At 37.0% G+C, this 26,304-nt stretch overlaps 1 protein-coding gene across 1 annotated transcript in view; it reads left to right on the top strand.

The window, feature by feature from the left end:
• Positions 1-26,304, top strand: part of PPP2R3A (protein phosphatase 2 regulatory subunit B''alpha) — a 163,132-nt gene that overhangs the window by 122,313 nt on the left and 14,515 nt on the right. Inside the window, exons 11-13 of the mRNA XM_077752333.1 lie at positions 10,376-10,551; positions 11,088-11,206; positions 13,743-13,849. Coding sequence (XP_077608459.1) covers positions 10,376-10,551; positions 11,088-11,206; positions 13,743-13,849 — 402 coding nt within the window. The remainder of the gene's footprint in view (positions 1-10,375; positions 10,552-11,087; positions 11,207-13,742; positions 13,850-26,304) is intronic.

The following is a 26,304-nucleotide window of genomic DNA, read 5'->3' on the forward strand; positions in this document are numbered from 1 at the left end:
AAAAGCACAGGCTAATTAATTAATTAATAATGGGTTTGTATCAAACTAAAAAGGTTTTAGTAGGAAACAATCAAGAGAACACCTACAAAATGGAAAATATATTTACAAGCCATATATCTGATAAGTTAACATCCAAAATATATAAGGAATGTAAATAATTCAGTAAAAAACATTTTTTAAATGGGCCAAGGCAAAATCAGTGTACAAATATCTGTTGCATTTCTGTACACCAATTATGAAGCAACAGAAAGAGAAATCAAGGAATCAATTCCATTTACAATTCTACCAAAACCATGAGATACCTAGGAATAAAACTAACCACAGGTGAAAGATCTGTACTCTAATGAAAACTATAGAACACATATGAAAGAAATTGAAGAGGACACAAAGAAAAGGAAAAACATTCCATGCTCATGGACTATACAAATATTGTTAAAATGTCTATATTACCCAAGGCAGTCTACACATTTAATGCAATCCCTATCAAAATACCACCAGCATTTTTCACAGAGCTAGAAATAATACCAAAAAATTGTATAGAACCCATACAGCCAAATTAATCTTAAAAAAGGAAAAGCTGGAGGCATCAGAATTCTGGACTTCAAGCTATATTACAAAGCTGTAGTGATGAAGAAAGTATGGTACTGGCACGAAAACAGACACATAGATCAGTGAAACAGAATAGAAAACCCAGAAATGAACCAACAAATGGTGTCAGGAAAACTGGACAGCAGTATGCAAAAGAAAGAAGCTGGGAACACTTTCTTTCACCATAACCAAAATAAACTGAAATGGATTTAAACACCCACATGTGAAGCCCGAAGCCATAAAAATCCTGGAAGAGAGCACAGGCAGCAAATTTGCTGACATTGGCCATAGCAACCTTTTTCTAGATATGTGTCCTGATGCAAAGGGAAAAAAAGCAAAAATAAACTTTTGAGACTACATCAAAATAAAAAGCTTTTTGCACAGTGAAGGAAAGAATCAACAAAACTAAAAGGCAACCCATGGAATGGGAGATGATATTTTAAACTGACATCTCTGATAAGGGGTTAGTATCCAAAATATATAAAGAACTTATAAAACTCAACACCTAAAAAATAATCCAGTTTAAAAATGGGCAGAAGACAGGAATAGATATTTTTCCAAAGAAGACCAAACAGATGGCTAATAGACACATGAAAAGATGCTCAACATCACTCATCATCAGAGAAATTCAAATCAAACCTACAGTGAGATACCACCAAACGCCAGTCAGAATGGCTAAAATTACCAATACCAGAAACAACAGGTGTGGGCAAGGATGTGGGGAAAGGGGAACCCTCTTACACTGTTGGTGGGAATGCAAAGTGATGTAGTCACTCTGAAAAACAGTATGGAGGTTTCTCAAAAAGTTAAAAATAGAGCTACCCTAGGATCAGCAATTTTTATGCACTACTAAGTATTTACCCAAAGGATATAGAAATACTAATTCAAAGGGGTATATGTACTCCGATGTTTACAACAGTATTATCAACAATAGCCAAACTATGGAGCTCAAATGTCCATTGACTGATGGATACATAAAAAGGATATAGTATGTATATACAATGGAATATTACTTAGCTATCAAAAAAAGAAATCTTACCATTTACAACAATGTGGATGGAGCTAGCAAAATAAGCGAAAAACAAATACCATATGATTTCACTCATGTTGAATTTAAGAAACAAAACAAGTGAACATGAGAAAGAAAGAGGCAAAAAATAAACAGACTCTTAATGATAGGGAACAAACTGATCGTTACTGGAGGGAGGGCTGGTGGTTGGGGGGATGGGGACAGGGAGGCGATGAGTTAAATAGGTAATGAGTATCAAGGAAAGCACTTGTGATAATCACCATGTGTTGTATGTAAGTGATGAATCAAATTCTATACCTGAAACTAATACTCTACTGTATGTGGGGGTGGGGAGGGGCAGGAAAGAAGAAATGTATAAAAGTAAACATGGGCAAAGCATCTGAATAGCCATTCCCCAAAAGACATATAAATTTTTTTTATTTAATGTTTTTTATTTATTTCTGAGAGAGAGAGAGAGAGCATAAGCAGGGGAGGGTCAGAGAGAGATGGAGACACAGAATCTGAAACAGGCTCCAGGCTCTGAGCTAGCTGTCAGCACAGAGCCCGATGCAGGGCTCGAACCCACGAACCGAGAGATCATGACCTGAGCCGAAGTCGGACTCTTGACCGACTGAGCCACCCAGGCGCCCCCCCACAAAAGACACATGAATGGCCAACAGGTAAATGAAAAGATGCTCAACATCACCAAGAATTGACAAGGATGTGGAAAAAAGGGAACCATGGTAGACTGTTGATGGGAATGTAAATTGGTACACCTATTATGGTCAGCAGTATGGAGGATCTCAAAAAATTAAAAATAGAACTGAACCATATGATCCAGTAATCTCACTTCTGTATATGTATCCAAAGACGATGAAATCAAAATGTGTTTCTTTTCATTTGCTAATAATAATGTTTTATAACTGTGCCAAAATGGAAAATATGCTGGTAGCAAATGGGACAATTTCTGAGGCTCAAAAGAATCTAGATTTTCTCAATTTATGCGCAAATGTAATGGTGCTTTTAGTACAAAGTAAATAAGTAAAACAAAATTTTTTTTTCTAACTTGAGACTCTTATAAATACAGGCTGCAAAGACTGACCTCAAATTACTTCACTACAACTACAACTCGCTTCTTTTCTTTAAAAAAATTTTTTTTATATTGAGGTATAATGGACATGATAGTTTTAGGTGTACAACATAATGATTTGATATACATATATATTGCAAAATGATCACCAAAGTCCACTTAACATTCATCATTCTATATATGTACAAAATTTTTTTTCTTGTGATGAAAACTTTTAAGACCTATCTCTTAGCAACCTTCAAATATGCAATAAAGTTACCATGCTGTACATTACATCCCCAGGACTTATAAATGTAAGCTTGTATCTTTTCACCACCTTCACTTTGTTTGCCCACCCCACCCTCCACCCTGGTAACCACCAATATTTTCACTGTACCTGTGACCTCAGTTTATTTCCTTTTTCTTAGCTTTCAAATATAAGTGAAATTATAAGAGTATTCGTGTTTGACTTATTTCACCTAGCATAATGTCTTCAATGTCCATCCATGTTGTCATAAATGGCAGAATTTCCTTCCTTTCTTATATGTATATTAACAAACGGTGTTATATTAGTTTCAAGTACACAATTCTATACATTGCTCAGTGCTCATCAAGATAAGTGTACTCTTAATTCCCTTAATTTATTCTACCTATCCCCCCATACCCACTTCCCCTCTGGCAACCACTAATTTGCTCTCTTTATTTATGAATCTGGGGATTTTTGTTTGGCTCTTTTTTCTCTGCTTGCTTGCTTTGTTCCTTAAATTTCACATGTGAGTGAAAACATACAAATTTGTCTTTCTCTGATCAGCTTACTTCATTTAGCATTATACGCTCTACTCCATCCATGCCATTTGCAAATGGCAAGATTTCATTCTTTTTTATACCTGAGTAATATTTCATTGTATGTATAAACCACATGTTCNGAAAGGAAAAAAAAGGAAAAAAAAAAAAGGGAGGAGGGCACCTCTCAGGCAGGGATGGGCGTGGTGTGATCCAATGCCTCAGGCGGGAGCTCTGCCTTGTAGCAAATATATTATTACTGATTTTCTGTCATTTCTGATTTGGGTTCAGTCTTGTGTGTGTGTGTGTGCGTGTGTGTGTGTGTGTGTGTGTGTGTGTCTAGCTGGAGGTTTGTCAAGTTTATCTCTTAGTTTCATCCATTCTTTTTAGTCTTTACTTATTTCCATTCTAATTTCTGTTATATCCTTCATTCTACTAACTTTAGGCTTCATTTTTTCTTTTTCTAGTTCTTTTTCTAGTTCCTTGAGGTATAAAGTTAGGTTGTTTATTTGAAGTTTTCCTTGTTTATTAATGAAGGCATTTATCACTATTAACATCCCTCTTGAATCTGCTTTTGCTGTATCCCACAAGTTTTTATATGTTGTCTTTCATTGTTGTCTCAAAGTATTTTTTCTTTCTCTTGATTTCTTCTTTGACCCATTGTTTATTCAATAGCATATTGTTTAATCTCCACACGTTTGTGAATTTCTCAGTTTTCTCATAGTTGATGTCTAGTTTCATACACTTATGGTCAGAAAAAAGATGCCTAATATTATTTGTCTTTTTAAATTTATTGAGACTTGTGTTACCTAACATGATGGAAGAATGTTCCCTTGCACCTGAGAAGAATGTTTTTTCTGTTACTTTTGGATGAACTGTTCTGTATATATCTGGTCTAACATGTCATTTAAAGGTAGTGTTTTTATTGATTTTCTTTCTGGATGATCTATCCACTGATGAAAGTGTGAGTATTAAAGTACCCTAATATTATTGCCATTTTATTAATTGTTTTCTTTCTGTTTTGTATTTTCTCTGTTCCTTTTTTCATGTTCTCTTCCTTTGTGGTTTGATGACTTTCTTTAGCGGTATGCTTAGATTCCTATCGTTTATGTATCTACCACGGGTTATTGCTTTGTAGTTACGAAGTGGCTTACATAATAACAACTTATACTGAAAACCATCTATTTTAAATTGCTAAGAAGTTAAGTTTGAACACATTCTAAAGCTCTACACTTTTACTCTGCCCCCCCCCCCATTTTATGGTTTTTTTTTTATAATAAACATTTTTGAGAGAGAGCGTGTACGAGTTGGGGAGAGGCCGACAGAGGTGGGACAAGGGATCTGAAGCAGGCTCTACACTGATAGCAGTGAGCCTGATGCAGGGCTCAAACTCATGAATGATAAGATCATGACCTGAGCTGAAGTAGGATGCTCAACTGAGTCATCCAGGTGCCATTTTGTGTTTTTGATATCACATTATACATCTTTTTATCTTGGATATCTCACAACTAATAATTCTGTTATTTTTACTACATTTGCCTTTCAATCCATCACTTTTGTTCTATTTTTACCTTTACCAGCGAACTTCTATTTTATGTCGTCTTGTTTACTAATTAGCATCCTTTCTTTTCAGCCTAAGGAAAGTCCTTTTAACATTTCTTGTAAGGCTGATTTAATCATGATGAACTCCTTTAGTTTTGCTTGTCTGGAAAATTCTCTCTCTCCTTCAATTCTGAATGACAGCTTTACCAAGTAGATAGAGTATTATTGATGGAAGTTTTTTTTCTGTCAGCATGTTGAATGTATCATGCCACTCCCTTCTGGCCTGCAGATTTTCTACTGAAGAATCTGCTAATAGTCCAGTTGGGGCTCTTCTATATATATGTAACAAGTTGTTTTCCTCTTGCTTCTTTTAAGATTCTCTCCTTCACTTTTGACACTTATAAAGTTCTTAGTGGGGCCTCATTGGATTCCTAGTATCTGTAACTCTTTGGATTTCCTGGATCAGGGTGTCTGTTTCCTTACCTGTTATGGAAGTTTTTAGCCAGTATTCAAATAAGTTTTCTGTCCCTTTTTCTCTCTTCTCCTTTTGGAAGCCCCATAATATGAAAACTAGTCCACTTAATATTGTCCCATAAGTCCCTTAAGCTATCCTCACATTTTTTAATTCTTTTTTCTTTTTGCTTCTCTGATTGAGTTCCACCGCCCTGTGAGTTCCACCGCCCTGCTTTCGCTTGGGTCATTCCTTTCTTCTGCTTTATCTATTCTGGTTTCAAATTCCTCTGATGTATTTTTCAGTTGAGTTATTGTATTTAGCTCTATGACTTCTGTTTACTACACCCTTATATTTTCCATCTCTTTGAGTTCTGGCCTCATCCATTCATCTCCCAAGTTCACTGAGCATCTTTGGGATCATTGTTTTGAACTCTTTATCACGTAAATCACTTAACTTAGTTTTATTAAGGATTTTTTCTGAGGTTTTGTCTTGTTTTTAAATTCAGAACATATTTTTCACTTTCATCATTTTGCTTGACTATGTTAGTTTCTGTGCATTAGATAAAATAGCCATGTCTCCAAGTCTTGAGTAGCAGCCTTGTGTAGTAGGTAAACCTTATTTTTCAACTCTGTCCTAGCCCTTGTCCCTTAAACCTTTGAATTGTCCAAGCATCCTATTTTATTTTTAATGGCTCTCAGTAGTTGAAGCTGTGCCAAAACCTCAGTGTCCCAGAGGGTAGTATCTCAGCACTCAGATGCAAGCTGGTTGTCACCTTTTAAAAGTATGCACATATAGGGGCGCCTGGGTGGCTTAGTCGGTTAAGCGTCCGACTTTCGCTTGGGTCATGATCTCGCGGTTCGTGGGTTCGAGCCCCGCGTCGGGCTCTGTGCTGACTGCCAGCTCAGAGCCTGGAGCCTGTTTCAGTCTGTGACTCCCTCTCTCTCTGGCCCTCCCCTGCTCATGCTGTCTGTCTCTCTCCTAGAAATAAATAAAACATTTAAAAAAAAAAAAAAGTATGCACATATATACAGTCCTATGGGACCACAAACATAAACCCTGCTGGCCAACAGAGCTAGGAAATCTGGAAGGATCCCCTGGGCATCAGTCCCCAAAATTTGGGCACCACACAAGTGCAAAAGCTCCTTTCTAAAAGATACCAGTAAACTGCAGTGAGACAATAATGGCACCCAGTGGCCTCCATCCCCTGAAAGCAACTCCATAAGCTCCTAGATGTGTGCCAAACCAGAAACCTACCTTTTGGGCTGAAACTCCAACACAAGCAAATAGATCTCTTTCACAGAAAGCTTGGGGGTATGTTTCAACCTCTGATCTGTGCAATATCCCAGATATAGTAGACTGCTAAGAACTGTGTCTCCTATTGTTACAGTCCCATGGAACACAAGTCCCCCGGCCACCAGAGCCAGGCTATCAGTGAGAATCCCTGAGTGGCAGCTGTAAATATGAGGCAGGGCTCCAGACATAAAAACAGGGGCACCAGATGCATGTAAAAGCTCCCCTCTCTATGAGATACTGGCACTGTGCAGTGCAGCAGAGGAGAGTGAAGATGGTATCCACTAGCCTCTGTCCCCAGAGAGTCCTCCAGCAGATCCCTAGATGTGTGTTTTAAGTTAGATGCCTGCCCGTAGGCCAAGACTTTAAGATAAAGAAATGAGCTTCTTTCACAGAAAGTCTGGGTGTCTATTGGCTGCTTCTGCACTGGCCCCTGGGCATGAGTCCAAGCACACACGCCTCTTAACCATTTCTCAGTTAACTGTACCCTTTTGGGCCTCATGGACACATGCTCTATAGATTTCCAAAGCTAGATGTTTTAGGGAGTCATCTTTTAGTTTCAGGTCTTAAAAGTTATGATGCCCAGTATGAGATTCACACCCTTCACTCCTTGGAAGAAGTTCCAGGTTTTAAGCTTCCTCCTGATTGTGGGTCACCAAGACAGAGGTTGGGATTATAGTGAGATTGTGTGTCAGCCTGTCCTACCCACTTAGATGTGAGGTTTTCTTGTCTGCACAATGTGTAGGAGTTACTCAGTTAATTCTAAGGATTCTTTTCAGAGGAAATTGTTCCATATATAGCTGTAGATTTGGTGTGTCTGTAGGAGAAAGTTCAGGATCTTCTTACATCACCATCTTGAGTCAGAACTCTGAAAAAAATATCATGAATAAGTACCTGCACTCCTATGTACCTTAAAGCATTATTCACAGTAGCCAAGATATGAAATCACCCTAAATATCCCTTAGTGGATAAATGGATAAAGAAAGTGTGGGGATACACACACACACCCTGGAATATTATTCACCCTTTTAAAAGAAGGAAATCCTGTCATTTGTAGTGACATGGATGAACCCAGTACACCATGCTAAGTGAAATAAGGCATGCAGAGGGACACTAATACTGCATGATCTCACTTATATGTGAAATCTAACACAAAGAGGCATAGAGTAGAATTTTAGTTAGCAGGGGCTGCAGGAAGAAGGAAATGGGGAAGTACTAGTCAAAGGGTACAACGTTGCATTTAGAATGAAACATACAACATGGTGACTATGGTGAAGAATACTGTATTGAATACTGGAAATTTGCTAAGAGATTTCAGGTCCTCTCATCCCCTTCCCCCCCAAAAAATGGTAACTAAGTGATTTGTTAGATAGTTTTATTGTAGCAATTGTTTCACTATGTATATATTAAATTATCTCGTACTCCTTAAATACAAGTTTTACTAAAAATGTTTTAAAAAATTATAAAGGAAATTTAGCCACAGTAAAGATGTAGAGAAACATAACATTAATTGCAATTAAATATCTTACTTAACCCAGTATATCTAAAATGCTATTGCACCATATAATCAATATAAGAATATTGATGTTTTCCTTTTTTTTATATTAAGTCCTCAAAATCTGTTGTGTATTTGCACTTAAAGATATCTCAAATTGGACTAAGAACATGTGGATAGTGGCTGCCATATTTGACAATGCAGATGTGAGTAACAGGAGTTCTGGAAAAAAAAATGGATAAGGGTGAAAAGAGGCAGGGAAGAAATAAAATAATTTAAGAAAATTTCCAAGAACTAAAGGATACTAGCTTTCAAACTGATTAAGTTCTCAGAAAGCCCAGCAAAATAAATGAAGTAGACCCAGACCAGGATACTTCATCATGATATTTCAAAATACCAAGGACCCAGAGAAACCTCTAAAGGCTTCAAAGGAAAAAAACAAACAAAAAAAGCAGGTTATTACAGTCAAAGGATCAGATATCAGCATTGGTTTTAGACTTCTCAACAACAATGGATAAACAGAAGATAGTGACACACTGCCTTTAAAATTATGAAGGAAAAGCCAACCAAAATATCAACCAAGTTAGGGGGTAGACAAAAGGTATTTATTTTCAACTATCTAAGATCTCAAAAAATGTACATGCCCTGCTCCCTTTTTTTAGGAAGCTACCAAAGAATTTGTTACACTAAACAAGGAAGTCAACCAAGAATGAAGAAAGTGTGAGGTACAAGAAATAGGTGAAAGATTAAAGGAATCCCTAGGATAAAACCATGAACCCAGTCTAGAGAGCAACCAGTACAGGTTAAAGTAGGTCAGAAGAAAGCAAGAAAGACTTCATCAAGAAAATCCAGTTCATAGAACCCTGATGAGAATATTATAGATACAGAAAACTGGCACATATGGGCCTTGAATAGTAACATGTACACAGAAATCTAAGCAAATAAGAGCTAAAAGAAAAAAAGTAAGTCACATATTAAGAGGTTCAGAAGGGCATGTAGGTAAAGTAGAATGAGAGGTAAAAGAGTTCAAACCTGATCTTTCATAATATGAAATTAATATACAGTTCTTAAAACAGAAATGTAAGGAAAGAGCAACATAGGCATCATATCCGAAAATATAAAAACCAAAATAATCAGGTATTGAAAGTGGTTGACTCTGGGGAAGGGAAAATAAAGGGAAGAAGCAGTCTGCCAGTGTTTCTAACACATTTTGTAAAACTGTATTTCTATACATCTCAAGTATACACATACCTTATTTTTTTATTTTATTTTTTTACAAATAGTTTATTGTCAAATTAGTTTCCACATAACACCCAGTGCTCATCCCCACAAGTGCCCTCCTCCATGCCCATCCCCCTCCCCCCCACATCCATCAGTCCTCAGTTTTTGTCAGCATTCAAGAGTCTCTCATGGTTTGCCTCTCTCCCCTTCCCCCACCATTTCCCCCCTTCCTCTCTCCCTTGTTCCTCAGTTAAGTTCCTCCTAATCCTCCTATATGTGCAAACATATGATATTGGTCCTCCTCTGCCTGACTTATTTCGCTCAGCATAACACCCTCAAGGTCCATCCATGTTGCTACACATGGCCAGATTTCATTGTTTCTCATTGCCATGTAGTATTCCATGGTATAGATAAACCACATCTTTTTGATCCATTCGTCCGTTGATGGACCCTTAGGCTCTTTCCATGTTTTAGCTATTGTTGAAAGTGCTGCTATGAACATTAGGGTCCATGTGCTCCTATGCATCAGCACTCCTGTATCCCTTGGGTAAACTCCTAGCAGTGCTATTGCTGGGTCATAGGGGAGTTCTATTGTTAGTTTCCTGAGGAACCTCCACACTATTTTCCAGAGGGGCTACACCAGTTTGCATTCCCACCAACAGTGTAGAAGGGTGCCCGTTTCTCCACATCCTCACCAGCATCTGTAGTCTCCTGATTTGCTCATTTTAGCCACTCTGACTGGCGTGAGGTGGTATCTCAGTGTGGTTTTGATTTGTATTTCCCTGAGGAGGAGGGATGCTGAGCATCGTTTCATGTGTCTGTTGGCCATACCTAACTTATTTTAAAAGAAACATGGACAGTAATAAATCTGGGTGAATAAAGGACCTTACCAGGCCATTGCTAATGAGTGTCCTTATCTCCTAGCATTGAGTATTGGTTCCGCTGCATGGATATGGATGGAGATGGTGTACTCTCCATGTACGAGCTAGAGTACTTCTATGAGGAGCAGTGTGAACGGATGGAAGCCATGGGCATTGAGCCCTTGCCATTCCATGATTTGCTGTGCCAGATGCTTGACCTGGTGAAGCCAGCCAGCGATGGTAAGACTGAGTAAAAGACCATTTCTACTACTCACCTATGCAACAGAGGGGGGCATTTAATCCTGGATTGTCCCAAGTTCTTGAACTTCCAGAGTCGTCCATACTGGCCTCCCAGATACACAAACACTTAAGTTTCTCCTTTACAGTTAGTTTAGAACCAACAAGTGATGGCAAATCCTGTTTAAGAAATTTTCCCATAGAAACAGAAAGCAGATTAGTGATCACCCTGGGCTGGAGGGGGTGGTTGCTGAGGGGTGAGGGAAGATGGAGAAGGTCTGCTTGAAAAGTACAGAGTTTCCTACTGGGGTGAGGAAATGTTAGGGAACTCAGTAGTGGTGATGGTTACCCAACACTGTGAATGTACTAAAAGCCACTGAATTGTACACTTTAAAATGGTAAATTTTATGTCCATTTTACATCAAAACGATGGGATTTTATATAATAAAGTTAGCATATTCATAGACTTTTAAACTTCAGTAAAAGTTTTTTTCACTTGAAAAAAGTTCTTGAAATTTACTAGATTTGTTTTTACATAGGCAAAATAACACTACGAGATCTGAAGAGATGCCGAATGGCACACATATTTTATGATACTTTCTTTAATCTGGAGAAATACTTGGACCATGAACAGAGAGATCCCTTTGCAGTCCAAAAGGTACTGGTTTTAACTTCTGTTTGAGGGCTACAGTATCAGGAGTTGTGTGCTACAGGTAAAAATGGTCTCTCCCTGTGAGAATCTTGTATTTAAAGAGGTAACTTTAAAAATTTTCTCACCTACTGAAGAGAGAGAAAAAAGGACTTTAGAGCAAATCTCTCCCCATAGCTAATCTTTAGGTTTAGGTAACCTGCATCTGCCTATCACTGAGTGAATTTTATGGCCTGTATACTTACATATATATATTTGAAACTAGTTACAAAAAAGTTTTGAAAAAAATTAGTCCTTTTAACTTTTAATAAAACGTATCGGTAGACCCATGTGTATTAGAAAATACTCATTTCCAAGATGACATGGCAAATAGCGTTTCCCATCATAATGAAAACTAGACATTCTCCATCATAGACAACCCTCAGATTACCTAACACTTTTTCATGTGTTAATGATCATTGAGCATGACCATCAGTTTGAAGTCATTCTACACTTGAATAGAGATGAGCACCCTTCCCCGTACACAAAATTACCTGTGGACCCTCAAAAAGCCCTGAACATATGGTCTATGTCCAGGGGAAAAAAAAAAAAAGGCATAATATCACCACTTCACTTCTATTCTCTTGTTTAAAAAGTAAAAATTATGTTGGGGTACCTAGGTGGCTCAGTCAAGTTGGTTAAGCATCCAGCTCTTGGTTTTGGCCCAGGTCATGATCTCACAGTCTTTAGTTCAAGCCCTATGTTGAGTCCTGCCTTTGCACTGACAGTGCAGAGCCCACTTGGGATTCTCTCTCTCCTACCCCTGCCCCCTTCCCCACTTGTGTTCTCTCCCTCAAAACTTAAAAAAAAAATTTTTAATTATGTTAATAGAAAAGGACTGTTTGAGTTGAGTTCTACAGGAATAGAACTACAGGAAACTTTGTTTTTTTCTTCTACATGTTGACCTAAATAGTAATAAGAATACAAGTATCACCTTATTTTTTTTAAGTTTGTTTTTGAGAGAGAGTCACAAGTGGGGGAGGGGCAGAGAGAGAGACAGAATCCCAAGGAAGCCCCACGCTGTCAGTGCAGAGCCTGATGCAGAGTTTGAACCCACAAAACTGTGAGATCATGACCTGAGCCGAAACCAAGTCAGACACTTAACCAACTGAGCCACCCAGGCACCCCACACCTTTTTATTTTTTATTTTATTTATTTTATTTTAGAGAGAGAGTGCAAGCAGGGGAAGGAGCAGAGGGAGAGAGAGAGAGAAAATTTCAAGCCGGCTCCATGCTCCATGCAGAGCCCAATGCAAAGGTCAATCCCATGACCCAGGGATCATAAGCTGAGCCAAAATCAAGAACTGGACACTCAACTGACTGAGCCACCCAAGCGCCCCCAAAGATCACCTTCTAAAAACAAATACTCTGCGCCTGATGTTGGAGCATATCAAGGCACATAATATTTTTTCCCCAGGCACCTAGATAGCTCAGTCGGTTAAGCATCCGACTTCAGCTCAGCTCATGGTCTCGCGGTTTGTGAGTTTGAGCCCCGCGTCAGGCTCTGTGCTTACAGCTCGGGGCCAGAACCTGCTTTGAATTCTGTGTTTCCCTCTCTCTCTGCCCCTCCGCCACGTATGCTTGCTCTCAAAAATAAACATTAAAAAAAAACTGCCAATTACAAATGTAAGATGTAAGTTTCAGAGGTCAAAAGGATGGAGTAGAGGTTCTTAAAATGAGCTGAGTATAATAGCACGTAGTATGGTCAATATTTAGGTATTTGCATTCTTCTAGGCATAACTGACATCTGAGGGCAGTGCTAATAACTCATTTTAATCATGGAAAAGCTTTTTACCTGGAATATATAATCCAGATACTGCCCAGATTAGATAAGGAAAAGAAAATGGATAGCCTTTTCCCCCTTTTCATTTCTTCTATTTGTATTATAGTGTTTAAGATAACATTTGTTAAGAGGTGGCAATATATCAAGATTTATTCTGATCTTCAGAGAACATGTTTGGTCAGAAAGTGCTGAATAAATTCCAGGCACTGTGTTGAAGAGATATATGGTCAGATAGATAAAAAGAAGAGCAAAAAGTAGTAACCAAGCATGTCCAGTATAGCAAAGGAAATGATTTGGGGGAGAAGGGCTGTTTCTAGGAAAGTAGCACAGATGATATGGTATCTGAGCAGGCTTTTACAGAAGCAATAAAAATATGCCAGGGAGAGGAGGAAGAGAAGGTCTGTTTCAGGTGGGCATATGCAAACCACAAGTCATTCCAGATAGCTGCTGTGCAAAGTGCCAGGGAAAAGGGCTCAGAGAAAAGTCTCTGGTTATAAGCCTAAAGAATCTAGACCTAAAAAATTCACTGCTGAGGAGTTCACTATAATTTTGCGATTGGAGGCATACAAATCACTTTAGGAGTGTTACTTTAGCACCTCTCTTAACATATATTAAAATGGGACATTTTCAGGCAGGTCATCACCAATGTTGTATATCACTGAAGAAAACCAATTTCTAATTCTTTGTCTTTGATTATTTTTGTTCCTGTACTCTTTGCGATCAGGATGTTGAGAATGAGGGGCCTGAACCCTCTGACTGGGACAGGTTTGCAGCTGAGGAGTATGAGACTCTTGTTGCGGAGGAATCTGCCCAAGCACAGTTCCAGGAAGGGTGAGTATCCTTGGGTCTTGTCCATATCAGGAATATTAAAACCACCTTTAAAACACCAAATTAGTAATTCTTTCTTATTTTTGAGTATCATAAATATGAGTGATTATAACCAACTTTAGTTAAAAGAATATTTTTCCCAGCAGTCTTCCCTTCTTCACTAATTTCCTCAAACTCTTCTCATGTCCATTTCCTTTAGTGGAGTTGTACTTTTCACTGGAAGCTAAGATCATTGTGCAGTCATTTTACTTTGTTAGTGATATAACACGCTGTAAAATCATTTAGCATTTACTAAAATGCTGTAAATCCAGGATGAGACTTAAAGAACTGAAGCTCTTTTAAATAATAAAGGTGATCATGTTTAAAACAAATCTTTACCATACATGGTTTTGTGCATTCAACATTGAAGAAGAGTGTTCTATAAGAAATGTCTAATAAGGTATATATAATTCCATAAAGGACCATGGTAAGAAATTATTTAAGACTTTCACTGGTTAGAACATTTCAGCAACTTTATAATTTGTTGGCTCTTTCCACCTTCTAGTGATTCCTTTTGTAGTTCCTATAAGCCTCTTAATTAATCTTTATTAATGTAAGTTTTTTGAATAGGTAATATATTCATGTTTTCATATTCAAAGAAACTAAAGGAGAGTTTCCTACTGCCCAGTTTTCCTTCCTAGAAGCAATCACTGTGATTTTTTTTTTTTTTTAATATTATTCTGGGGAGAGTACAAGCAGGGGAGAAGCAAGGGACAGAGGACCAGAAGCATCTCTTTGCTGACAGCAGTGAACCCAATATGGGACTTAAACTCACAAACCATGGGATCATGACCTGAGCCACCTAGGTACCCACACTTTCCTACTTTATCTCCTCTACGTGTGTGTGTGTACGTATATATATATACACACACACACGCATGTGTATATATATAAAAAGATAACATATACATTCTTCTATTTCTTTTTTCCCTACATATATGATAGCATATTATATTCATTGTACCTTGCTTTTTCCACACTTGTATAAAGTTTCTTTTCTGTAAGATGAAGAAGTCCTAGAGATCTGCTATACAGCGTAATGTCTATAGTTAAAATTGTGGTAGTATAAATTTTAAAATGTTAAGAGGATAAAGCTCATGTTAAGTCTTCCTACAAAACACACACAAAAACATCAAGAAATTTTTGGAGGTGATAGATACATTCAGTACCTTGATTGTGGTATCACAGATGTATGCATATGTCCAAACTGATTAAGGTGTATTTTTAAAATGCATATAATTTTTTGTGTATCAGTTAAACCTAAATAAAGCCAAAAACAATAACAAAGACTGGGAAGACAGCATGGTGAACCAAAAACACTTGTATTTTACAATTACTAAGGTATAAATGAGGCTTCACAAATATTTTGGGTGCCTTGAGTACTTAAAAAAAATTTGAAAAGCCCAATAAATTGGAGATTATTAAATGCATGTATCTCATGAATGTTCTAAGTTTTTTACAGCCACAAAATATTCTACTGTACACTTATGCCACTATGAGAAGTAAAATCTTCTAATGAATAATCTTATATACATGTCAAAGACAAATTTCTGTAAGTATAGCAAACAGAGGAGGATTTCAGAGAAACCAACAAGAAATAATACAGACACCCTGAACTAGCAACAGTGGGGAGCCATTTCCATCCTTAGGCCTAAAAGGACAAGGAGATAAACCATCATCAGAACCCAAAGAGAGTAAGTATATGGAGAGAGTCAGCTGACAGGACTTGAGACCTTCAGTAATGGAATTTAGTGAAACTAAATGGCAGCCCAGCTGAGAGCTGCTAAAATGAATACCCAATTTCGCTTTGCTCATATCCCTTAGTATCCTGCTGGCACTTCCCATTGGCTTCCAACCAGAAACAAGAGAAGAGAACTGATATGGTCCATTTGGATCAGCCTCCTTATCCACCTAGCTAGGGGGAGAGTAGATCTAGAAGGACAAACATGAAATATCCAGCTCAGTACAAATACCAAATAGCCCGCCACAGAGATTGTACATTTCACACCCTTACCATTAAGTCTTCAGTATCTTTTTTGAGTGTGTTGAAGAAGCCATCACGAAATCACTTTCTTTAATCTTGAGAGATCTTTAATATGCTTACCCAAACAACTGGGGTCTTATTTTTATGTCACTGACCCAGAAACCCATAAAAATCATTTGCATCATTTTTTTAAGCCTGACTAAATAAGAAAGGAAGGTAAGCAAGTGGATTCACAAGTATAATCTAAATTTTTTTGACACTGAGCTTCCTTAGTAGAATTAGAGTAAGGGTACTATGAAGCAGCATCACTACTGTTAAGAGCATGTATGGTTGTTTATAATAGTGAAAAATTGAAGGCAATCTATCTAATAGGAAGATTAATAAAATTATCCTGCATATACATAGTGCAATTCCATATAAACATTACAAATCATTTTGTGGACATATATTTCTTGACTATTATAAAGAAAAAAATAGAGATGTGGTGGAAGACTTTAAAAGATCAAGTATGGGGGAGCCTCAGTGGCTCTGTTGGCTAAGCATCCAACTCTTGATTTTGGCTCAGGTCATGATTTCACGGTTCATGATATCGAGCCCCATGTCAGACTCTGCACTGACAGTGCTGAGCCTGCTTAGGATTCTCTCTCTCTGCCCTTCCCCCATTCACAAATGGGCACTCTCTCTCAAAGTAAACATTTAAAAAAAGGTGAAGGAAGAAGGAATAGTAAAGTATAAGAAAATTAGGTATAAATAAGGAAAACAAGAGGGATCTAACTTAGTATGTATTAGACAACAAAGCAAATGAAACAAAAAACAATACTCAAAGATAATAGAAAAGTTTTTTTAAATAAAACTCCTGAAATCCAAAAGGTCAGAGGTCACACCATATGCAGGAAATACTGATAATGATTTCTTTTTTTTAATTTTTATTTATTTCTAGGAGAGAGAGAGAGAGAGAGAGACAGCGTGAGCAGGGGAGGGTCAGAGAGAGAGGGAGATACAGACTCTGAAATAGGCTCCAGGCTCTGAGCTGGCAGTCAGCACAGAGCCCAACGCGGGGCTCAAACCCATGAACCACGAGATCATGACCTAAGCGAAAGTCGGATGCTTAACCGACTAAGCCACCCAGGTGCCCCGATAATGATTGATTTCTGACATGTCATGAATTTGCCAGAATTCAAAGATAAATATTGGATAAAGGGTTAGCATCCAAAGAATTCATCAAACTCAACATCCATAAAATAATCCAGTGAAGAAATGGGCAGAAGACATGAATGGGCATTTTTCCAAAGAAGACATCCAGATGGCTAACAGACACATAAAGAATCATCAGGAAAATCAAAATCACAATGAGATACCACTTCATACCGGTCAGAATGGCTACAATTAACTCAGGAAACAACAGATGTTGGTAAGGATGTAGAGAAAGAGGACCCTTTTGCACTGTTGGTGGAAATGCAGACTGGTGCAGCCACTCTGGAAAATAGTATGGAGGTTCCTCAAAAAATCAAAACAGAACTACCCTACAACCCAGCAACTGCACTACCAGGCATTTATCCAAAGGATACAAAAATGCTGATTTGAAGGGCACATGCACCCCAATGGTTATAGCAGCGTTATCAACAATAACCAAAGTATGGAAAGAGCCCACATGTCCACTGACTGACAAAAGGATAAAGAAGATGTGGTATATATATACAATGGGATACTACTTGGCAATGAAAAAGAATGAAATCTTGCCATTTGCAACAATGTGGATGGAACTAGAGGGTATTATGTTAAGTGACATAAGTCAGAGAAAGATACGATTTCACTCATATGTGGAATTTGAGGAACTCACTAGATGAACACAGGGAAAGGAAGAAAAAATAAGAAAAACAAAGGGAGGCAAACTGTAAGAGACTCTTATATACAGAGAACAAACTGAGGGTTGTTGGAGGGGAGGTAGTGAGGGGATGAGTTAAATGGGTGATGGGCATCAAGAAGGGTGCTTTTCAGGATGAGCACTGGGTGTTCTATGTTAAGAAATGAATCACTGGGTTCTACTCCTGAAGCCAAGACTACAATGCATGTTAAGTAACTTGATTTTAAATTTAAGAAAGAAAACTTTATTTGGGTTTTTTTCCCACCTAAAAAAATCAAGTCATCAGACAAGGGAGAAAAAAAATCACCCTTGCCTCAGATACCTCCATGGTAAAAATGAATATTAAAAATCATAAAACTATACATACAACTTTGTCAGAGAAAAAATTTCTATAGCCCAAATTTTATACTAACTCCAGATGTCTTTCAAGCATGAAAGCACAAATAGAAATCTTAAAAAATGTAAAAACTGAAGCGAACATAGCACCTGTGAGCTCTTCTATAAAAAAAAAATCCTAAAACCAAGAAGCAAACCAAACCAAAATAAAGAGCCTGGAAATGTAGCAACCATTGTGGAAAAGAAATAAAAGCATTCAGTCTATTCAAATGTAGAAAGAATAGAGATCTGGGGAAAAAATAATGTAACTGAAACTAGGATGTAGAGAGGAAGAGAAAATATATGTATAACATCCTAGAAATAACAATTTAAATGAAAGTGGGAGGTAGAGAGGAAAAAGAAAATATGTGTAACCTTCATTGGATACCCTTCAGTAGATACCCTTTAAAGCTATAAGTCAAATTGAGGGTTTAGGAATACTAATTAAACACTTGAAAAACCAAAGCCAGACTCTATTCTAAATTTTTTTTTTAATGTTTTATTCATTTCTAGGAGAGAGAAAGAGAGAGAGACAGTGTGAGCAGGGGCGGGCCAGAGAGAGAGGGAGTCACAGACTCTGAAACAGGCTCCAGGCTCTGAGCTGGCAGTCAGCACAGAGCCCGACACGGGGCTCGAACCCACAAACCGCGAGATCATGACCTAAGCGAAAGTCGGACGCTTAACCCGCTAAGCCACCCAGGCGCCCCATCCAGACTCTATTCTAATTCAGTTTAAAAACGTACACAGAAAAGAAAAACATAGACCACAAAGCCTAAAGATGACAGAACTAAGGCAAATATTTTTAGATCAATGAATGTAAGCGGAATAAACATGTTTGTTAAAAGAATTCAACTTTGGAATAGCAAAGATTGTATTAAAAATGAATGAACACTCTGGTGCACCCACTCTGGAAAACCATATGGAGTTTCCTCAAAAAGTTAAAAATAGAACTACCCTACGACCTAGCAATTGCTCTACTAGGTATTTATCCAAAGGATACAAAAATATGGATTTGAAGGAGCACATACACCCCAGTGTTTATAGCAGCACTATCAACAATAGCCAAATTATGGAGAGAGCCCAAGTGTCCATCAACTGATGGATAAAGAAGATGTGGTGTGTGTACACACACACACACACACACACACACACACACACAGGAATACTACTCAGCAATGAAAAAGAATGTAATCTTGCTGTTTGCAACGATGTGGATGGAACTAGAATGTATTAGGTGAAGGAAAATAAGTCAGAGAAAGGCAAATATCATATGATTCCACTCACATGTGGCATATAGGAACAAAACAGATGAATATAGAGGAAGGGAAGGGGAAAAAAGATAAAAACAGGGAGCCAAACCGTAAGAGACTCTTAAATATAGAGAACTGAGGGTTGCTGGAGGGTTGGGAGGGGATGATGTACTAAATGGGTGATGGGCATTTAGGAGGGCACTTGTTGGGATGAACACTGGGTGTTACATGTAAGTGATAAATCACTAAATTCTGCTCCTGAAGCCAATACTACACTGTATGTTAACTAACTTGAATTTAAATAAAATCTTGGAAGAAAAAAAACTCAGAAAAAGCTATGCATCTGATAGCATCAGACTTTTGAAACAAAAACTCCAAAAAGAAAGTAAAAGGAGAAATTGGAGCCTATTATTATTTGCAGCCATAGTAAATAAACTATTCCCTGAAAATAGATAAAATACCTTTGTGGGTTTTATCCATAGACCATCTACAAAATACATATTAGACTACAAACAAAACTTCAGTGGACCTCTAAAGAGTAACTATAATTCAGACCAGCATCTCATTTTAAGGAGGTAGTCTGAAAACATACTATAGTTTTCAGTCTCTCACACCATTTAAAAATACATACAGAGCACCACTTAAGGGAGAAACTTTCAGTGGACTAAAAGGAAGGAAAGCAGATGGGATCCAGTTGAGGAGGGAGCCAGAGCTTGAGTTCTATGCAGGAAGATGGAGAAGATAATTGCTACAAATAAAGGAAGTCACACTTAAGGATGATCCACACCTGAATTTGAAATCAGGAGCAAGGAGAGGAGAAGCAGCAGCATCCAGGTAGGTCAAACCTTGTATATCCCATCCTATCCCTAAAGGAAAGACAAAAGGGTGGGATCTTGGAGCAGAGAAAGCACAACTACTGAAATATCCACACCAGCAGCATGGTCCATCTATCCCCTCATTCTCATTGAAAACACTAGCAACCTCTCATTGCCCCCTCGTAATAAGAAGCCAGTGCAAACAGAGGAAACAGTCTGTTCCCAGCTACATAGAAAAGTGGACAAATATCAAACAGTTGAAAATACTAATAAAATACCCAACAAATGGAAGAACTTTCATCCTTGGAAAGAGACTTACTACAGCAATCAGAACAAGACCTCAAGTTGAGTATATTTATCATTTCTAGAGTGGTAAGAAAATATTGCCCCCTTGAAACAAGACTGACCAGTTTCTTGGAAATTAAAAGAAAAAATTTTAAATGAAAAACAGTCATTGAGCTGAATAATAGAATGGACACAGCTGAAAAGGTTTTGATTTGGGATAATGATTATGATTAGGGTAAGAAATACTTTTTGAAACTAGTAGAAATAACAGCCAGATAATTTCCAGAATTCTAGCTGTTTAAACAAATAAAAATATACCCAGGGACCAGCAAATTTTTTTCTGACCAGGTAGTGAATATTTTAGGTTTTACAGTTCTGTAACAACTACTTAGCTCTAACATTGTGGTGTAACAGTAGCCATAGATAATACGTAAGCAAATGAATGTGGCTGCTTTCCAATGAAATTTTCCTAATACACCCTGAGATATAAACTTCATATTTTCACGTCATGAAATATTCTTGTGATTTTTTTTTCAAATTTAAAAAGTTAAAACCATTCTTAGCTCACTGGGCTATACCAAAACAAGTGGAGAGATTTGGCCCACAGACTATAGTTTGCCAATCCTGTACTAGAGTGAAATTTCAGAACATAAAAGGTAAAGAACTGAAAACCTACCAGAGGGAAAAAAGCAGATTATGCACTAAGTGAATGCAAAAAGAAATGGAGCAATATCATTCAATTACTGCAAAGACAATAACTTTGAACCTAGAAGTCCATCCCTATTTAAATATGAGGGCCCAATAAGTACATTTTCAGACTTCCAAAGATGCGAAAAGTTTACCACTCACAGACTGTCTCTGAAAGAAGTATTAAGGGATACTCTTCAGCAAGAAGGTAAACAGATCCTAGAGGAAACAGTGGGATGCAAGAAGCAAGCATGAGCAACAAAATTGGTAAAACTTATTCTTTGAACTAAATAAATATTGATTACATACTGTTAAGAGTAAAAAGGGACACCTGGGTGGCTCAGTCGGTTAAGCGTCTGACTTCAGCTCAGGTCATGATGTCATGGTTTGAGAGTTTGAGCCCCCTATCAGGCTCTATGCTGACAGCTCAGAGCCTGCTTCAGATTCTGTCTCCCTCTCTCTGCCCTTCCCCCACTCAAGCTCTGTATCTCTTCCTCTCTCAGAAATAAACAGTAAAAATTTCAAAAAATAAAAAGAGGTCAGGGAAATACACTATGAATCTTTATTAGAATACAGAGTATTAACACTGATATATTTACATTTCTCTAACAATGACTAAAGTATGTGTATTAAAAATTTAGTCAACTACTAAATAAAAATAAAATGGAAAACTTTCTAGTCATTTTTTAGAAAAACAATAGATTAAGCTGAGAAAAATTGGGTAAAGAAAACTCAATCTAGTAAAAGACAAGTGTGTTATCAGCATTCTTTTGGTAGCAAGTGTCCTAACCCACTCCAATTGGCATAAGCAAAAAAAGTGTGTGTGTGTGTGTGCGCGCGCGCGTGCACACACACTGGCTTACAGAACTGAAAAGTTCAGGGGGTAGTACTGACTTTAGAGACTCATATTTCTTCTCTTTCATCTCTTAGATATTATTTTTCTTCATCTTTTCCCTCTTAGCAAGTTTTTCATATGTGGCAACAAGATGATCACTTAATAGCTTCAAGTTCAAATAAATGAGAAAATCCCTTTCCCCTAAGTTCCAACAAAAGCCTAGGATTTATGTCCCTTTGGCTCTAACTGGCTTAGTTTAGGTCCAATCCCTGAACCAGTTCCTGAAGGAGGCCTAGAACTGAGCTTGTACGGGGGTCAAGTCCATCCAAATATGTTTTCTAAGGGAAATTAGAAAATATAGGGGCACCTAGGTGGCTCAATCAATTAAGCATCTGACTTTGGCTCAGATCACGATCTCACAGCTCGTGAGTTCGAGCCCCACGTCAGGCTCTGTGCTGACAGCTAGGAGTCTGGAGCCTTTTTCCTATTCTGTGTCTCCCTCTCTGCCCCTCCCCCACTTTTGCGTGCACACGCTCTCCCGGTCTCTCATAAATTAATAAAAACATTAAAATTTTTTTTAAAAAGAAAATATGGCCATAAAAAAGGAGAATACTATGCCAATAAAGGAACAATGGACGTCCACCAAAATAAGAAGAGACAAAAAGACAGTAGAAAATAAATGGCCAGAATAAGCCCAAATATAGTATCAATCACAAAATTCACATTGGGTTAAAAATCAAACTGTATACTGTTCTTTAGATTCATCCATAACACAAAGATAAGAGTCAAATGAATAGTAACAAGAATAAATCAGGCATGATAACATTAATGAGACAAGTAGAATTCAAAGCTTTAAAAGAGACTTCCCTGTACTTCAACAGTTGGCCATGAAAATAAATTCATGAACTTTATGCAATATAAAATAGACCTCATAGAAACGCAAGGGAAAAATGACATCTGCAGTTATGTAAAACCAAATCAAAAAATAAAAGAATAAAGAATATAGAATTAGCAAGCTTTCAAAGAAGTACTCAAAAGTATACCTGGTACCCAGCAAATACATATGGAACCATCACAAAAGTGCCTATTTATTAAGGCATGAAGGAAACTGCAACAACTTAAAATGTAACCTGAAATTAACAAAAAAAATTAAAATGTGCATACCTAGAAAGTTAAACAGTACTCTAAATATATTTCAAAATAACTGTTACAGTGGAAGAAATTCTAATTCTAGTCTTTTTAGAACTATGCATTATATACTTATTAAAACATGGGATTCGGACAAGGGGAAATCTATAACCTGTGGACTAAAATAAATTGATTAAGCTATCCTCTCAAAATGCATGAGAAAGGATGACAGTATAGACCTAAGTACATGAAAGAAGTTAAATAATTTTATTCAAACAAAAATAAATCTATGAACACTCACAAAGCATACTATGTACCAAGCACCAGTCTAAATACTGTAATTCATTAGGTGCTAACAAAAACCCTATTTTGTAGATGTTGATATCCCATTTTACTCTATGAAAACTAAACCACACAATGTTAAATAATTTCTCAAATCCACCAGTATATAAAAGAATACATCATAAGTAAGTGGGTTTTATCCCAAGATTGCTACAGTGGTTCAACTTTGTAAAATCTGTCATTAAAAAGGAAAGAAAAAATAATAAACTGATTCTCTGAAGGCATATGATAAAGTTTAATACATTTTCTGATTTGGAAAAATATCTTAAAACTAAGCAAACTTAAGATAAGTACCTTGTTAATGATAAAGATTATTAATCCCACACCCCAGGAATAGTCAGTTAAAAATAGGGAAAAATCCCACTCATTAATATCAAGAAAAAAGTGACTTGGAAAATATATATGAAGAAAATATAAAATGTGACCAAAAGGGATGACCGTTTACCATGTTAAAATTAGTAAATTTGATATATTCCCCCAAAATTTGTGGAACTTGTTAATTGTAAAATTCACATGGAACAATAAATATACAAGAATAGCAAGGAGTTTAGGAAAGAAAGGTGTGGTGGAATACAGGACATGTGTATTTGACAGTGTCTTAAATGTGTCATGAAAAGACTAGTCAGTAAAATGTTGTCTAATGTCTGCATGTTAAACAGACAGACTTTCAGAGCTTAAAAGTAATGGGAGAAATTTATAAGGAAGTACTTCCTAGATGTGAATACATTTAGGAAGTGACAAATTCTGTATCACAACCAAAAGACAAACAAATTGGACAGAATCATATGATCAATACTGTTCTTTTATAAATCAGATTCTTCTAGGGGTGCCTAGGTAGCTCAGGGTCCTTCTTCGTTGGGCACAGGTCATATCTCACGGTTCATGAGCTTAAGCCCCACATCAGGCTCTGTGCTGACAGCTCAGAGCCTGGAGCCTGCTTTGGATTCTGTGCCTCCCTCTCTCTCCCTCTCTCTGCTCCTCCCCCGTTCATGCTCTCTCAAAAATAAACATTAAAAAAAATTTTTTTTAATCATTCTTCAGAATCAACAGTAAGAACATGAATACTGACCACTTCTAAAACAGCCAAAAGTCAGAAATTTCACCCAGGAAACAAATATGAAAATTCCCACTTCAACAGCAGTTAAAATACAGTAGCTAAATTATAACAATGTTAAATGTATTTAAATATTTAACAGAGTCCCCAAAATATATGAAACAAAAATTAGCAAACAAGTCAGAATAGTTGGAGATTTCAACATTCCTCTTTCAGTAACTGATAGAACTAGACAGAGACAATAAGGATACAGAAGAATTGAACAACAGAATGTATTTTATCTAATCAATATATAGAGAACCCTCCACAAAACAATAGGCAAATGGGCATTTTTTTCAAGTGCACATGAAACTTCTCCAGGACATACCATATGATAAGTGAGTAAAATAAGATCCAACAAATTCAAGCGGATTACAGTTACATAAGTTATGTTGTCTGACCCTAACAGAATTAAAGTAGAAATCAATAACAGGAATTGGGGAATTCCAAAATACTTGGAAGTTAAATAACACTTTTAAAGACACATGGATCAAAGAAGAAACCAAAGGCAACCTGAAAATTATCTTGAAATGAATGAAAATAAAAGAACATATGAAAACGTATGAGGTGCACTTAAAGCAGTGCTTCAGGTCTGACATCAGTAATACAGGCTTCCACCTTAAGAAGCTAGAAAAGAGCAAACCAGACTCTAAATAAGTAGAAAGAAGGAAATAAAGATCAGTGTAGAAATCCGTGAAACAGAAAATAGGAAAACAATACGAAAAAATTCAGGAAACCTAAGGTTAATTCTTTGTAAAGATTTTAAGATAAATCTTTAGCTGAATTAAGGGGAAAATGAGAGAAAGAGAAGGCATACATTAACAAAATTAGGAATTGAGGTGACATCACTGTAGACATTACAGAACTTAAAATAATTATAAAGAAATATTATGAACTTCATCCCAGTAAATTTCACACCTTAGATAAAATGGAACAAAATCCTAGAAAAACTCAAATTACCAAAAGTGATTCAAGAAGAAATGGAAAATCAGAAAAGACTATGTCAACTAAAGATGATGAATTAGTTATTAAAGATCTTCACCAAAGGTCCAAGTCCAAATGGTTTCATTGTTAAATTGTGTCAGTTAAGGAGAAAAAGAATAATAACAGTCTTTCACAAATACTCTCAGAAAGTAAGAGTAGAGGGGAACACTTCCAAACTTATTTTATAAAGCCAGTACTACCCATGATACCAAAGCCAGACAAAAACACTACAAGAAATGAAAACTACAAACCAATATCCTTCCAGAGCATCAATACAAAAATTATTTTTTTAAAAAATTAGCACATCAAATCCAGCAATATGTAAAAAAGATTATATACTACAAGTGGAGTTTATCCCAGGAGCAGAAGGCTGGCTTAACATCCAAAAATCTATTGATTTAATATATCATATTAATAAATAACAGAGACACCTGGGTGGCTCAGTCAGTTAAGCATCTAGCTTCAGCTCAGGTCATGATCTCACCATTTGTGAGATCAGGCCCCACAACCATTTGTGAATTCAAGCTGTACTGACAGCTTAGAGCCTGGAGCCTACTTCAGATTCTTTGTCTCCGTCTCTCTCTGTCCTTCCCCTGCTCATGCTCTCTCTCTCTCTCTCTCTCTCAAAAATAAACTTTTAAAAAGTTTTTTAAATAAAATTTAATAAATAAATGACAAAATCTTCATAGACACACAAAAACAGCGTTTTGTAAAATCCAACATCCACTCACAATAATTCTGACTCAAGTAAGGATAGAAAGGAGGCTCCTTAACAGG

The sequence above is a fragment of the Crocuta crocuta genome, unplaced genomic scaffold, assembly GCF_008692635.1.
Source record: "Crocuta crocuta isolate KB4526 unplaced genomic scaffold, BGI_CrCroc_1.0 scaffold580, whole genome shotgun sequence".
Lineage (NCBI taxonomy): Eukaryota > Metazoa > Chordata > Mammalia > Carnivora > Hyaenidae > Crocuta > Crocuta crocuta.